At 41.3% G+C, this 17528-nt stretch overlaps 1 protein-coding gene across 4 annotated transcripts in view; it reads right to left on the reverse strand.

The window, feature by feature from the left end:
• Positions 1-3527: 3527 nt before the first annotated feature.
• The window catches only part of LOC129726008 (nuclear receptor corepressor 1), a 100637-nt gene continuing 86636 nt past the window's right edge, over positions 3528-17528 (reverse strand). For 3 of the 4 annotated variants that reach the window (XM_055682523.1, XM_055682525.1, XM_055682526.1), the window contains 7 exons: positions 10217-10382; positions 7805-10141; positions 7559-7761; positions 7158-7501; positions 6761-7095; positions 6547-6694; positions 3528-6334 (listed from right to left, as the gene is read on the reverse strand). In XM_055682523.1, the coding sequence (XP_055538498.1) occupies positions 5171-6334; positions 6547-6694; positions 6761-7095; positions 7158-7501; positions 7559-7761; positions 7805-10141; positions 10217-10382 (4697 nt within the window). In that variant the 3' untranslated portion in view covers positions 3528-5170. The remainder of the gene's footprint in view (positions 6335-6546; positions 6695-6760; positions 7096-7157; positions 7502-7558; positions 7762-7804; positions 10142-10216; positions 10383-17528) is intronic. The other variant, XM_055682527.1, reaches the window with a different exon arrangement.

Genomic DNA, 17528 nt, shown 5'->3' on the forward strand with positions numbered 1-17528 from the left:
TCTTCTTCGGATCCAACATCATCAGAGTTTTCAGAAATCTTTTACCTCCCATTCTATAACTTCGGCATTAGACGGGATCGTCCGCTTGACTGGCTGCTGTGAGCTTCCGGACGGTTTATCCTCCTTAGCCTGCTGCTTCTCCGATTCGTCATTGAACTCCAGGAATCTAACGTCACGACTGATTGTGATTTTTCCGGTACGAGTGTCTATCAACCGGTACGCCTTGTGTTCTGACGAGTAGCCAACGAACGTCATTTTGATAGCTTTGGCATCAAGCTTCTTTCGTTTTGCTGAGTGAATCATTACGTATCCACTACATCCAAACACTCGTAAGTGTCCCAAGTCTGGCTTCCGACCATGCCAAATTTCATACGGCGTTCGGGAGACGGCAGCTGATGGCAAGCGATTTTGAAGGTAGCAAGCCGTGTTCACCGCTTCTGCCCAGAACCGAGTGTGTATTCCCGCATCCAGCAGTAAGCACCGCCCCATCTCGCTAAGCGACCGGTTTTTTCTCTCCGATACCCCGTTTTGCTGCGGAGAATATGCCGCTGTATATTCTGCTTTTATACCTTCGTCTGCATAGAACCGCCTGAGAGCCTTGCTGGAGTATTCGCCGCCTTGATCAGACCTTATAATCCGCGGCTTATGTCCGACCTGATTTTCAACCATCCTAACGTAGCATCGGATTCGATCCTCCACCTCGGATTTTTCCTTCAGGAAGTAAACATACGCAAAGCGGCTAAGATCGTAGATCATCGACATATAGTAACGACTACCACCTGGTGTTGTCACGTCCATTGGACCGCATACGTCCGTATGAAGAATGTCCAGGACATTTCTCGAAATTTTTTCCGCGACTTTAGGGAACGGCGGGCGGCACATTTTCCCCTGGATACAACATTCGCATATAACTCGAATACCACAGTCCACTACTGTAACACCCGTTGCCAAATCATTTCGTTTTATGTCTTTAAGCACTTCCAGATCTCTGTGACCCATTCGGCGATGCCATGAGTGTTGGCAGTTTTTGCTGTGTTGTGTGAAACAGGTTTTCGGTTTTCATCACTTTTGCTACAACCATCCGTAACCAGTACATGTCCCCGATTTTATCACCGATCGCGACGACAGTATTTGCGTACACCAACTTGCAAACGGATTTTTCGAACTCGGCCCGAACACCTTTTGACGTGAGTTTGCTGACCGAAATCATGTTGCCCTCCAGCGTGGGCACGTACAAAACTCCGCGCAACGTTAGCTTGATCGATTCTCCGACGTCGTTCACACACTCGATAAGGCAATCACCGATGCCTTCAACGCGAGCTTCATTGCCGTTCGCGACGGTCACATTCGAACACAAACTTTCCAGAGCGATAAACGCTGATCTATCGCTGCACATGAGCGACGTAGCACCAGAGTCAATCAACCACGACCGCGCACATTTTTCCACATTTTCCCGCACCATGAATGTAAATGACATGTCGTTTTCGCGCACTTTTCTCGCTTTCTGGTCAGGGCTTGACTTATTTTTCTTCTTTCCGTAAGCCTCTCCGCTACTTTTCTGCCTGAGAAAATCCTTGCAGCTCCTCTTTTTGTGGCCAGGCTTGCCACAAAAGTAGCACACAGCGACCGCTGCCTTATATTCGTTGCTGGTTTTCAACACGCGCTCTTCCGGCACTTCCTCACCGTACAATTTTTCGCTCTGGTCAATGAGCTTTGATTTGACGAGCTCTAGCATAAGTTCTCGATCTGATCGGCTCTCTAAGGCCGTGGTGAGGGGATCGAAAGCTTTCGGAAGGCTTCGCAATATCATTGCCACCTGCATATAATGCGAAAGCTGTTCGCCAGAACTCTCCAAGCGCGAATATAGCTCTTCTAATTCGTATAAAAAAATCTCCATACCTTTACCTTCTTTATAATTTGCATTACAAATTTCTTTTAGCAATGAAACTTTCCCTGTAAGAGTGGCCTTTTGATGATGCGCCTTTAACGCCTCCCACGTGGTTTTCGCAGTCGTCTTTGCCATAATGAGGTTATGCTGGTTATCCTCCACCAGTAACGCGATTGTCGCCCTCGCCTTCGAATCACCCTCTCGCCATGCGTCGGTGATCGGACTATCCGGAGTGCCCGGATCGACGTAACTCCACGTTCCCTCGCGCCTCATCAGCATCTGGACTTTGAACGACCACGACCGGTAATTTCGATTATTTTATCGAATCACGTTAGCCTTCGAAAGGTCCATCGTTTTTTTATTTTTTCGTTCACTGCCGCGAAACCGAATAATTACGAATCCGAAACTCTTTCGACCGAGTAAAAAGGTTTTTTGCTCAAATCCTATACTTGTTAACCGAGAACGCAGAGCACATAACCTGTTAGCAGGGTAAAAGCACCGGAACGTAGTTAAAACACGTGTGTACGGTAGAAGGTAATGATAAGAAAGAGAATGATTTATTGAGTTTGTTTGTTCACAACGGAAATAGACAATTATATGTCAAAGCAGGCAGTGTTGCCTACACGCCAGTATTCACTGATACGTAACCAGTCGAACCGGGGGGTTCAACAGATACTACGTCTCTGCACGCCAGCCCTCCGCATAACAGCTCCCTATGCCTATGCGGTGTTAAACAAGTTTGGCAGCCCGTAACCCTGCCCCGATTTTGGCCTCCGCTCTTCCTGGATAGACACTGGAAGACACTTCCATCCAGGCCCGCAAACTCGCGTTGTGGGTAGTTCTACTGTTTCAGATTATTGGTTGCGTTGAAAAATCCGATTAATCTCGAATCTCGATCGATATATTTTATTATTGACATAGAATATTGCTGCTTTTCTTTAATTTCGCGGCCGATGCTGATTTTCGTGGGATTCGCGTTGTCCTGGTCGTAATATCAGTCATATGAGTAAACTTATGACAATCGTTACATATTTTCTTCAAAGTTTGATGAAAACAAAATCAAAAAATCTTGTTCAAAACCTGTTTCTAGAGTACAATAGGTTTTTCATCTTCTAGCTTGAAAGTTTACCTTTCTTGAGACGCATTTTTATTAGTGAATCCGGCTGCGACTTTGGAAACTAATAAACCTCTATGTAAGTGAGGTAACTTTTCACAAACAACATGGCCCTTAAGGTTTCAACTTATAACGGAGAACGTTATTAATTCCAAATGTTGGTAATCTCCGAAAAGTGGTGGTGCTTTCGAACCCGTTTAAAAGAGTTGATAGTTAATTCTAGCATTTTTTTCAATCAGTTTGAGAAATCCAGACGAAAATTAAATTCGGACATCACTCCTGAAAATCCGGACCGCCCGAAAAAAATCCGTACAATTGTGTTGCATGCTGTTCCATACTTACCGTGCATCGCTTTCTGTGATGTCTTGTGTACAGACATGCATGCATGCCAGATAGGTTCGGTAGAGTATACACTGATTGTTGCTAACGAACCTTGTTTTAATACCTTCATGAATCTCGAAACTTAGTTATTTTTTGTTCTCCATTGTTAAATGTCATCACTCAGAAATAGCGTACCAAATGGCGAACACTTTAATTTGAATTATTTTATGTTTTATTCACTTAATGCTTAGTTTTGCATATCGTGTTAATATATACTTTTTTTTAGAAAAATAAGGAAAATAATTACAAACTAAAAAGAGGCTTAACACAAAGTTTTACATAATATTAATCATTAATTCTCTCTCTCTCTAGCTCTTATGCCATAAGACGCTCTAATTTTTTCTGTCTACCTAACTAAATTTATATGTTCAGCAATCAATCAATCGTTAGTTTTTCTCCTTCTCTCTTTTTTTAAGTTTTAACTTAGAAATTGAGAACTATCTTTAATGAACTTGACAATAATATAATTACATGTATGTTTTTCTTTTTATAGAGAACATAAATCGATATACCACCTTTTATTTTATTTTTTTTTTTATTTCTAACCATTTTGTTGCTTGCTACACTATGCGATTTTATCTCTTCTCTTGCTCGGTGTTATGCTGTACAGCGCGCAGTAATCTCAGCAGTTTGGACTTATTAACGGGTCATATACATTTTTACTTGTTAGCTCACTTCTTTTACACAAGTGCTTCTGCACAGATTGTAAACTACAATAACATACTTGTAGCTTTGTTACTTCTTAGTAACAGCAATTTTTTTTCTTGCATTTGAAACTAAACAGAGCAAACGCAAAATTCAAACACGAAAACAGAAAGTTCGCGTTTTTTACTAATTCTGAAACAGGACAGACTTGTCCATTCGAGTTCTTCTCTAATTTTCTTTCAAAATTGTTGGCATAGATGCACTAATGCTGTTGTTTTTGTATATTTAATTTATTTCTGTTTCTCATAAGCTTCTTGGACAAGCTCGAATAATTCTTTCTTAAATCTCTGCCTTGCTCCGTAACTGGCTAAGCAGCTATTTGCACTAGTTGCTTTTGTCATTCGAATGTAGCCCATTAAACAAATTAAAATTTTCTTTGAAGATTTCCTTTTCGTATAATCCAAACAAACTCACACACATCTGTTTTCGCACAGGATTAACAATTCTAAACAACAACACCATTCTTATAACTGTACCCTCACTTTCACTAAGTCCAGTTTTTTTTTATTTTCGCAAGACCAATGTTAAATCCATCTATTTTCCTGCCTTCTACCGATTGCAGTCAAGTGACTGCATGTATGTGGTTGTATGTGCTTCTCTCTAATTGGGAATATTTCTTAGAAGGGTTAAGCGCAATAATTGTTTTTTTTTTTGTTTCATTCGACTTCTGAATAAATTTATTCTGCAGATGATTTTACAGGATAGATTTTAAATTTCTTTTGTTGCTGTAGTAGTAGTAGTAGTAGTAGTCGATAGGGTTTTGCTTTCCTCTGTTTTTATGTTTTTAATAATAATTCTCGTTGTATATCTCTAGCGGTTTCTGCATTTTATCAGATTTCAAAGTGTTCTAGTTTTTTTTTCATTTGAATACATTTTCGCATAGATAATAATTCTTCATATTTTTTTTAGTATTTATCATCATACTTCTGCGTTATAATGAATATTTATATTTAATTACATTTCTGCGTGAGATAGCTTCCATACTGAATATATCTTATGTGTATGAATCTGTTGTTTGTTCATGTTCAGTCCACATCCTCGGCGGCAGAAGCAAATAAACAGTAATTAGCGATCGACTTTCTTTAGTCTTCGTCGCTAAGCGCTTCGTACTGAGCTGAAAGCAGGGGCTTCGGCTCGATAGTATTAGACGAAGACGAGGACTGTCGGTCGTCATTCATATTCATTCCACTTCCTCCCCCAACACCAACACTACCACCACCGAGCGTCGGCACAATTAATGTTGTTTTCGGTGGATGAACTGGAGGACCTAGTCCTCCGACAACAGGGCCACCGGAAACAGTTAATGCACTATATGGATAGTAGGTTTGCGGTGCAAAAGTAGTTACAGGAGGTGGTGGACCAGATTGGCCCCCAATGTATGGAGAAGAATGGAGTGAATTATGGATTCCTCCTTGTTGCGATTGCGAATGAGGGGGCAGCTGTTGTTGAGAAGAGGAAGGAGGTCGGTGTGGATTACCTACAGAAGCAGGTCGTCCTGTTTCTTCATCGATCATCATATCCGCCGGTGTCGAGCTGCGATCGTGATCCTTGTTGTGGTGTGCTGGTGGAGGAGGCCCATGTTGTGCCGGTGATTGATTTCGCGGAGATTGCAGATCCCTTCCATCGTCAACACGTTTGTCGTCTTCAGTCCGCATTGCTTCCACTATTCGATTTTTGACGTAGCAATCAAGAGCAAAATCCCGAGACCCTCTACTGAGCGGAGCTCCTGGATGAAAAAAATGCGTATCTGGGGACACCGAATCGTGGAATTTATTCCTGGGACCTGGCGATTGAGCCATGCGTATAATATGTCTGTCATCAGGTGTAGATCGTCCCGGTCCTTTATTTGACTGCTGCTGTGGATGCACATATTGAGGATGGCCAGGTATTCCTTGCTGTTGCACCTGCATTTGCACTTGCTGTTGTTGTTGCGAGGGAGATGGAGGAGGCTGACTATGGGATAATTGTTCCTCTTTCCCAGAAGGTATCCGTCGGTACTTCCATGCATCAGAAGCGCTCATGATTGAAGTTTCGAGCGACATTGGGATCATCGAAGGACGCATTTGCAGAAACGGATTTGGATTAGGAGAGTAATCTTTAGCAATGATACTTTCCGCCAGCTCGCCAATGGTGATATTTTTCGTTCGAACTGGCTCCGAATCGACGTCTATATTTATCACATTAGGCGAGTGAGATTTTCCGTTGTTTTCACTAAGTGGTGACGGTCGATGATCTCGAGATGGGAACTGAAAAGATATGATGAAAAATGTCAAATAGCAGTACACACTTCCGAGTATTATCATTGAATTAACCACTTATTACATGTACAATCTGTACATGTATAGTTACTAAATAAGAGAAGGGAACAATATTTGTTCAGCTAAATAGCTAAGCTTTCCTCAATATATGTTTTGCAACATTATGGTAGGAAAATACTGAGAAACGACTGGGTACTTACATATGGAGGACGGTGCATATCACGGTTTGGCGGCAGCGGTGGTTCCGAAGCGGTTTGATTTATTTGATGTGTTATGATAGCATCTATCAGATTCGCTGCGGTCAACGAGCCGTCCGAGGATTGACGCATTCCAAGCGTTTCCATGGGTCTGCAAAAGGAACGTACGTTATTGAATTTAATCATCACAACACTCGACTCTCGACTCCAAACCCACCTGTCTATCCTTTCACTGATTATATCGTAGTGTTTCCTACGGCGTTCCTCTTCTTCCTGGTGAGCCAATCGTTCTCGATCCCGCTCGCGCTGCTGCCGATCGCGCTGCTCACGTTGCTCGCGTTCTCGTTCTCGTTCACGTTCCCGCTGGTCTCGTTCTCGCTGCTCACGCTCGATTTGGCGCTCACGTTCTCGCTCGACCATGCGTTCACGCTCCATACGTTCACGATAGTTTATTTCCCGATCACGCTCCATTTGCTGCTCTCGATAAGCCACAACTGACGGGTGCTGCAGCGAAGGATGCATCTGCGATTGCTGCCGTCGTTGGAGATCCATCTATTGCGAAATAATAATTTTTTTGACGCATTCAACGAAGTGATAAAACATTTACTACTAACCTGTTGTTGTCTTTGGAAAGCCTGTTGCTGATGTTGGGCAGCAGCCGCCGCAGCTGCATGTTGCTGTTGTACTGCAACCGCAGCTGCATGTTGCTGCTGTTGTTGCTGCTGATGCTGTGCTACCGCCGCCGCTGCAGCAGCAGCTGCTGCTTGTTGCTGTTGTTGTTGCTGTTGATGGTGAATTTGGATCATCGTTGCTTGATGATAGCGTATATCATGGGACGTCGGGGGTGGAGGTGGTCCCTGCTGCTGCTCGATAAGCTGGCGTTTATCATCTTTATGCGGAACCGTCATCGGTTGCTGCTGGACGGCTAAATCAACCAGAGAGGTAAAAGCATCGTGTCCTGAAATTATAAAAAATAAATGATAATTCGGATTTTTTTTTCGTTCTTTATATTTACCTTGCATGTAATGATGCGGCGGTGGCACCGGATGTAATCGACTTGGTGCAGGGCTCGGAGGTTTCGATCCTGCATTACCAGTGTTACCACCACTTGCACCACCAGTATTGTGTCGTTGTATTACTCCTTGGCGTTGAGGTGGTGGAGGCGTTCGGTGTGGACTGGGTGTACTAAACACAGGAGAGCCCCTGTAACATATTTGACTGGTTGAGAATAAAGTGAATATAAATTCTCATTTAATCATACCTGTTCACATGATCGGCTGGAGACGCTCGGCTCAGGTATTCTGGCCTAGAGTTGCGTTCGCGTTCAGCAACGGCATAAAGCAATGCGGCTGGAGAGTTAGCTATATTGGGAACGCTTCGTGGCGAGGGAGATTCCTTTTCGGGACGACTACCAGCACTACCGGCAGCACTACGTCCTTGCATCTGCTGCGATGTTATGTAGTCGTTCATAATAATTTGACGCGAGCTAAGTTGCTGTGGTTCCAAGGTGAACGACGGCGCAGTTCTTGTGTACGTAAATTGAGGAGCCTGTGGACTTCCCTGTGTCGGCGGTTGAGACACTTGTGCCGGGCTTTGTCTGTTGTTATAGGATTTGTACTCGTAAGCTGCACGTTTGTCTGGCAGTGCGTGAGCGGACATATGAACAGGCGTTCCTTGAGTGATTGAGCCATGCTTGTCATTGGACGACGGTGGCGTTTGACGAAGTATGTTGTCGTATCGTGGACTTAATGTCGTTTGACCTGGTACGATAATTTGTTGGCCAGCAGAGTTTACCGGAGTGCCATGTGTAATCGAGCCCTTGGGACCGAGTGATTGTGGCGGTGGCTGCTGCATGGCCGATTGCACTTGATGTTGCATCTTGGGACTAAGTTTTGGAACATTTTGCTGCTTCTTAACAGGAGGAGGAGTCAGTGAAATAGTCTGTTGTGGTATTTGACCACCACGACCAACTACAGAAGAAGGCTGACTCGAAAGTCCTCCTGGACCTTGGCTTAGAGAAATTGGTGGACCGCCGGGTGCAGTTGTTATGTACCCAGATGGTGACTTCGTTGGTCGACCCATTGAATCATGGTAGCTTAACCCGTAAGGCGCTCCATGCGATGGAATGTTTTGCTGCTGATGACTGGGTGGTGGAAAGTTATCTGAACGATACACTGTTACCGTACTGCTACTACTAGAAGAATGCGGAGGTGGTGGTGTCGGTTGAGAGGACGCGCTGGTAGGTAGCTTGCTGTTGTGCGCGGGAGGCGGAAAATTATCTCGTTGATGCTTTTTGATACTGAGATCCAGTGTTTGCGGTTCCTCGCGAAGGTAAACCACGGAGATATCCTTTTCGTGACCACTAGAACTTATCGGTTGCTGCTGTTGTGGTGGCTGTTGTTGCTGTGACGGATGCATTCCTTGGGATTGCGATTGCATCGCCTGTTGCTGCTGCTGCAGTGAAGGTTGGATTTGTTGATTTTGTGCCAAAGATTGTGGTGTTTGCTGCGGAACAGGTGTGATAGTTGCCTGTATTTGCGAGCTTATAGGATGCGATATTATGGGAGACTGAGCATGGCCATGAGAATTAACCACCGACAGTGTTGCCATTCCTTCCGGCGGTGGTCGCTGAAAGGAACCACTTTTCGACATATCTCGATAGTCTCGTGGGCCAAAGGACAAATCGTTGATGGACTTCATCGGTGGTGGTTTCGTAGAACTTGGCATCATGCTAGATTTCAGAGATCTTTCTATCACATTCAGTACCACATCTCGAACATTTTGCGGTGAGCTGACATCGTTACCACGTGGACCATTCTGCAGAGATGTATGGTGCACAGAAATGACTGGATTTACACTACCTAGAGGAGGGTAAAGTACTTTCGGACTTTGCCGATTTGCTGGCGATGTCTCATTCTCCTCATCCGCGGTTTCCGTAGCCGAGCTGTCATACTCTTCCGTCAAGCGCTGTTTACGAGGAGGTTGACCAGGTGGTAACAATCTGTCATCTTCAAAGTTCTTTGTAAGCGGCGGAGGTGCCAAAGTTTCCGAAACTGTAATAATTTCCTCTTTCGTAGCATTACACGGTACAGAGTTGTTGGGGCTTTCTGCAGATGCGGTAGTGTCACTACTTCCATCCCGCTCATCCGAAGATGAGGTACTCATATCAGACTCATCCCCATCTGTCATCGCTGCTCGCCTGTCCTCACCTGGGTGTTGCTTATAGTATTCCGTTAAAGCCAAATCAAAACCATACTTCTTTTTATAGTGGAAATAGAAACTTTTTAGAGCAACAGGAGTTTTGTTCAATGTTTCAGAAAGATGATTCCATTTCGGACCAACATCCTGTAAGAGTTTCTTCATTCGTGTAACTTCCTCCTCGGTGAGATTTGTTCCTAGCAAATGCGGACCCATTTTCCGGCGAATACGAGTTAGACAAGCCGAACAACATTTCGTCACGTTGGGTGGAATCTGCAACTCCTGAATAATGGGATCGCGGATATCCACTGACAGCTCGAACAATCGCGGCGGTAAATTTCGGAAGCGTTTCACCCTATCTTTCGGATTGGGGCAGGTCGGCAGAGGACAATGTGTGTATCTAGAATGGACGGATTGATCGTTCAGTAATAAAGCCTGCGATGTAGCGAAAGGTGAATAGTATTGCGAGTCGTACCTCGATTTCACCGATTTGCACTGGCACGTATTGCAAACACGTGCCCCCGGCGGTATTGCCTCTTCCGGTATGCCGTACTGCGCGCCCCGGCCACGCTCCAGTGGGCGCGTACGAGGACACATCTCGGCCTTGCACACAAAGCACGAATGCAATGCACTACCCTTATCTGTAAGGAGCGTGAAGAAAAGAATGATTTTTATAATTTGATTTTGCTTTGATTGAGGATGCGAATCGGAATCAGGTGGGTGTTCTGTTTTCGACATTTTTGTTTATAATATCTTGCAGTTATAATTTATGTTGCTTCTTTTTGTTAAGGAAGTATGGTTTTTATATGGAGAAAAGATGCATTTAAGTGTCATTAACGAACGAGAAAAAAAATGCAAATATGTACTGGTGGTTATTCACCTGGTATGAATACGATTTATGAAAACTGTGTGCTTACTTCAAGATTATCATTATTGAGAACAAAAACAATCGTTCGGCAGATCATTAGTTCTAAACGTACTAAACGTGGTTGCAAAAGTTGTTATGTTCGATTTTCAAAATGAATCGAACAACAAACAAAAAAATCTATAATTATAATTGAATGTTCCTTACTTGGTAATTAACAATAAAAGTAACTCAAGACCTGGAGCTTCAGATTTAGGAAATGCACACGCAAGCATATTAAAAAGTTTTATTATGCTCTGTACTTTGTTCACACATGCAAAACTTTCCAACTATTTTTTTTAACTTTCTTGTGAAAATCAGGTTGCAAAATTAATCTGCTGACGCAGTATTTATATAATGCAATAAATTACATATCGATAACTTATCTTTTTTTTTTAAATTTGTACACTTTTTGTATCGTTCAAGTAATATAATTAAAAAGATTCTCCAAAAATCAAATAATTTTCCTCAACGATTTGAAGCCTAATACACTTCAACTGAGAATGTAAAGGTTAACTGTGCCACATTCAAAACAGATGTACAAGTCAAAGTGCACACCGGAAATCAACCGACCGATGACCGGTTAAAGGATATTTACTTAAAATGTAAACAAATGTATTCTGCACAAACAAATCCCGTCAGAAATGTTGATGACTACTGGAAGCACTTTCCGTAGAGATATTTTCAATAGCCATCGCGAGGAGAAAATCGCATTAAGGTCCAATGGTCACGAACTAAGTAAAGTATTGAATTTGGTCCTAAAGAAACTTAGGTTTCAAAAACGTTTAAAATCACATCAAGTATGAAATATTAAAATTCTCAACTCGTAAAATGTAGAAAAATCATCAAACAGAATTTCTAGTCCGTCAAAGTAAAACCACTATCTGGTTTGCTCCGAAATCCAGCGGATTTAGTCCGCTGTCTTTTAAACCAATGAGTTCGGAAGACGTGAGAGTAAATAAATCAAGCAGCCAAATTATGATATTTAATGAGAAATTTGAATGCCAACAAAGAAGTTTAATTTACCAGGAAGTTTTCCACTCATTTAATTACATCACTCAATTTAATTAGCGCACGCAAACTGACGTCGGACGTCGATGTCGTTTAACGGGAAACGCGCCGTCTTTTTGGCTGGAAGCTGGGCGAGAAGATGCGGTATACCTTTCACTAAGGTCTCACCGATTGAATGCTGACAGACATTTTTTCCGAGGCGCGCAGAGCGGTGCTGTAGGATGGCGCGTTTGGCATCCGCGGTGTGCTCAGAGTCAATAAATTATGATTATTAAATGTGTATGATTGCGTAGTCTTAATTTAATTTACATATCGTAACGACATACAGCAAGAAGTTAGGCATACAGGGTAGAAGTCGGCACCTGTGCACGTTGGAATATTCCGAACGACACCCGACCACCCTAAACATGTCCACCCTGGTAGCATTTTGCCAAAATGTTAACGGTTGGTTTGGCACTGTTTGATTTCCGATTTCAGTCTAAATTAACTCTGTTTGTCTTTTGCACTGTTTAATTCCTACATCGTAGATATCAAGCACATGCACGAACAGTTCGTACTGCCGTAAGAGAAAACAGTTCAGATGTGCTGAAATATGAAAGTACGGTGCAGATGTTCCAGTCGACGTCGGTTCGTCTTTTAAAATCTCGTGGGCACCGACAAGGCGGTGAAGTTCTGTTGATGTTGCATTTTCCCACAAGAAATAACGTTATAGAGAATGGATGAATCTTTTTTGGAGAATAGACTAATTGATTGGATTGAACACAATAGCAACAAGCGACCGTATTTGCTTTGTACCGTTGTTGAAGACAACAAGTTATAGATTCATATTGCACTAATCTGGTTGTGTTAAATATGAACTTTAGTGCTATATTCGCGTATGGTATGGATTCACAGCTAACCCTCGTAGGTTGATTTACCAACTCCAAGACTTTCTTTTACTCTTTTCGCTGCAAAAAAGTGATATAGTGGAACATTCTAAACCCAGTTTTAAAATCTTTTTCTTTTAATTGTTCTTTTTACCGGCATTTTTTTTTTTTTTTTTGAAGCACAAGATTATTATATACAACTTTGCCAAAGACACTATGCCAAAACGGTTTGTTTAATTGGCATAGTGTCTATTTCAAAGCTAATTTTGTCCTTCAAAAAAAAATTTACCCCGTGAATTTTTTTTTTATTTTTTTTTTTCATTTCTCATGATTGGACAATTTTTAATGTTGAGGTTTTCCTTTGTAGTTTCCATTAATAAAATTAGTTTTTTTTTAATGGGCTTTTTTATATAATTATTTTGTATTTTTCTTTCAACTTTGAAAAAAAATCAGAGTATATATTTTTTTCAGAAAAACAAAATTTCAATTTACAACTTTGCCTAAAACCGATCAAACAAACCGGTTTTGGCTCTAAAAATATTTGTAATCATCCTCATACCTCCCCAACATAGGTTTTTTTCCATAGGTTCTTGAAAATGAGGCGTGTTCCAAAAAATTAAACCAATAACACAAAATTACATCTTTTGCTCATAGAAACGTCGATACAGTTTCAGCCAAATCCAAAATTGTCGAGTAAATTTTTTGCTCATTTTTAGTGGAATTGCACTTCTTTTACATTCATTTACAGGGTACGGCTAAAAAAAAGCAAAAATGTTTAAATTCTAATATTGGGTTAATTCGTGTAACTAATGACTTTTTCTGTTGACTGTATAAGCTTCAAGTGCTGCATTATTTTATTGCAAATTTAAAAAAAATAGACGCCAAAGAAGTACGCATGGTGACAAAAAAGTATCAAAAATAAATTCCCTTATTTTCCCTAATATTCCCTGAAATATAACATCTATTTTCCTGATAATTTTTTTGGATGGGAAACCAAACAGTTAAGTCCGTACTAGACTTTCATGCTGAAAAAATTCGTTTTGGCGCTGAAAATCCGTTAAAAAAAGAATTGTGTCACGGGGTTTTTCTGTTACCCTGATATTCCCTGATTTTCCAGGTTTGACCAGAATTTCGCCGCCCTGATTACGAGTTTACTGCTCGCCCAGAAAACGCCGAAATACGTTTCCAGGGTGATGAGATGTCATTCGCTCACAGTTTATTGCATCGAGAGGTCTCTACAGGATGGTTCTAAGCAGTGAAACCCAGAAAATGGAGGTATGCGATTTGCACGTACGCTAAGCATGGTCAAACTGGTCCACGCAAAGATTCCTCACAGCCCGATAAGTTCCATCAGGAAACATGTCAAAGAAGTCAATATTTCTGGAAAAACGTTGCGAAGGATCATCATACAGGACTTGCACTAGTGATACAATACTTTATTACGGATCGGGTAAAGGTGTTACAAGTGACTTGTTCGAAGAATTTAGTTTTTTCGCTATTTTAAAGAACCTACCCTTACTAACACGCAGAGAATCCATCCCCAGGATACCTATAACTCGGTGACGGAATCGTGAAAGGAATCGCAAACACGATCCGGAGGATTCCCACTCACGATTCTTTTTTCAAGAATCCTAGAGCCATATACAGGGCATTCCTGAGGATTCTTTTTCAGGAATCTTTTTCAAGGACGCTTAGGAATCCAATGTGAGGAATCCTAGAGAATCTATGTGAATCTTTTGTGTTCGTCCGGGTAGTGTTTTCTTGATTGAAGGCCAAGTTTTCTTTAGATCAATAGATTGTTCTTCAACAGGGTGGAGCGCCATATCACACGTCAAATCGGACCCAATGGGTGATGGAAAACATAAAGTTATGGCCGAAAGGGTTGTGGTTCTCTAGCGGTCCAGACCTTAACTCGTTGGATTATGCGATTTGGGCGTACTGTGAAGCACATGCTTGCAAAACAACTTGGTTTGAAAACTTCAGAGTCTGTCATAACGCGCCCGTTGGTCGTCGATACCGGAGGACTACGTTCGAATGGCATGCTCTGCTTTCGGTCATTGTCTCGAAAATGTTATTGATAAATTAAATTTGTTTGAAAGAGCCTAATAAAGATAACTGAAAGTTTTAATTAATAATAAGAATATTATTAGAATTATTAGAATTGTCGCAATTTTTCCTGCCGCACCCTGTAAGTGCCGCACGATGAGTCGTGCTGAATTGGCGAGTATGATTTAAAAAAAAAATTCATCTACCTAAGTTATTTATACAAAATGTCATTTAAACATATAAAAATGCAGTCCTGTCTGTCTGTCAGTCTGTCTGATCCATATAGACTTGGAAAATACTGAACCGGTTTGTATGTAGGAATTTTTGGAGCCAGGAAAGGTTCCTATGATGGTTTGAGACCCCTTCCTTTTGTGAAAGGGAGGGCTCTCATACAAATGAAACACCAATTTCTGCATAACTCCAAAACTAATGAAGCAAATGGAACCAAATTTGGCGCGTGATGTTTTTGGGAGCAAAAATTATTTCTGTAGTAATTTGACATCGATTGACGTGAAAATTGTGTATGTAGGGGTTTTTGGGGCCGGGGGCCTCTGGAAGGGAGGGGCCCATACGAACACAAATTTCTGCATAACTCAAGAACTTATCGAGTAAATAATACTAAATCCGGCATGAGATGTTTGAAAGGGTAATAATTTTTAAATAATGGTTAAACTTCTCTCCCTCCTCTGGAAGGGGAGGTCCCATACAAGTGAAACAAAATTTTTTGCACAACTCATGAACTTAGCAAGTTAATATAACAAAATTGGGAGCAAGAAATATTTTTATGGCGGTTCGACATCCTCCGCTCCTCTGGAAGAGGGGCTCTTATACAAATCAAACACTTATTTCTGCATGACTCGGGAATTATTGAAGCAAATAAAACTAAATTTGACATGTGGAAGTTTTTGAGGACAAAAAAGTTTCTTTGATAGTTTGGATTTTTCTATAATTTGAAGGAGAGGAGAGGGGAGGGGGTCTCAATGCAAATAAAACGAATATTTAAACCAGACCCGGATTTACGAGGATGCAAAGAGTGCAAATGCCCAGGGCCTCTCTATTCGAGCCCCCACTTGTCCTGGGGCAGCCATAGTGAAGACCTTTTCTTACTCGTGCTGCACCTTCCAGCACGTTACCACTAAATATTTTAAGAAAAGAGGACCTCATAAAAAATCTGCCCCGGGCTCGTAGCACCTAAATCCGGCCCTGATTTCAACCAATTTTACGAAACACAGTCTAAAATGATAGGGATGATGTACAGCAGCCAAATATCGACTAAAGACGCTATTTTCGAATCCAAGATGGAAACTTCTGTTTATTGAAAAACATTTGAAAATGGCCCAATACCACCATACCATTTTTGGAATCAAAATAATGCCCGAGAGCTAGAAATGGACTCTAGATGCGACTCCCAGTATCTGGAAAACAGCTGATAGTGTCCAAGTGTTGGGTGGTATCAATATGGGTATCTCCGGAATCGTAATGATTAACCTCAGACATCAGTTTGAATTTTGAGATGGCGACCTCCGGTTTCCAAAAAACAGCCCAAAATTACCGATTCCCACCTCATTTGGGTTTTTTTGGAACCAGAATGGTACACAGAAGTGAATGATCGAGCAGAGACACCATTTTAAATTTTGATATGGCGACTTCCGGTTTCTGGCAAACAGCTAAAAAAGGCCGAATACCCAGTGTTTTTTTTTTTTTTTTTTTTCAAAATAAGGATGATGCACAGAGACCAGAAATTGACTCCACATACCATTTCGAATTCCAAAATGACGACTTTTGGTTTCTGTAAAAGAGCCGAAACTGATCAAATACCACTAAATATGGGTATTTTCGTAATCGGGATGCATAGAAGCCAAGAATCGATTCTGGACATCATTTTGAATTCTAAGATGGCGACCTCCGGCTTCTGGAAAAACAGCCCATAAAGACAGAATACCACCCAATATGCATATTTTTGGAAACAAGGTGATGCATGAAAGCCAAACGGTGAGGATGTTATTATTCCAAAAAAAAACAATCATTGCAAACAATTTGTCTTCTGAGTTTGAACGTAGTCAACTACTGATTCGTTATGTATTTGCAGTAAGCTAATCACGGGGTCAATCTTTGGATGTATGTAGGATCAATTGAAAATGTTTGAAATCATCCATGTTGAAATTGCTACATGTACCTACTTTGAATTTGAGAACAAAAAATTTGCGAGCTATGCACTTTTGATTTTTTATACCTAATAAAACAAAGATTCAGTACAAATTGCGTCAAATGATAAAATTCAATAGGTTTTAGCTTTAAACAAAGGGATCAACTTTTCTTTTCCGAACATTTCCAGACTAAATTTCTAAAATATCCTGCCCTCTTTTAATTGCGTTATGGCATGAGTGCAATTGCACCATCTTAACAAAGAGTACACCAAGTGAAAAATTCACCCGAACCAATTGGCAACGAATCCGGACGCGAGGCGCATCCACGGCCTTTTGAATATTCACAACTACAACAGGATGCAGACACCGAGCGCCGATAGGAAACAGAATATGTTTGCCGCTGTTCCTGTTGATGTCATTGATGATGTTGCTGATTCGTTTTCCTTCACTCAATAAACAAAATTGAAACCACTGTTTTGGAGCCGAAAATTGCATTATCATCAATTGCTCGAGGTTCCTGAGCAGACGTTGCATTGTTGCACATCCGCATTAGAATGTGCATCCAACTTCATTACGGTATCCTATACGGATTTACACAATTTGTTTGCGTTGAGTACTAAACCGCACTGATAATGATGATAATTCAATAAATCCCAAAATTTACGTTCATTATTTATTTTGATTACAATGCGCTCACACTGATGATGCAGCAGGAAAGTTTTGCCAAATTCTGCTCATGAAGTATTGATTACACAAGAAACGAAGAGTAAATTATTGCTAAAAGTTTCCACAATACAAATCCTAGTTTTATTG

This window comes from Wyeomyia smithii, chromosome 2 (assembly GCF_029784165.1).
Source record: "Wyeomyia smithii strain HCP4-BCI-WySm-NY-G18 chromosome 2, ASM2978416v1, whole genome shotgun sequence".
In the NCBI taxonomy this organism is placed as follows: domain Eukaryota; kingdom Metazoa; phylum Arthropoda; class Insecta; order Diptera; family Culicidae; genus Wyeomyia; species Wyeomyia smithii.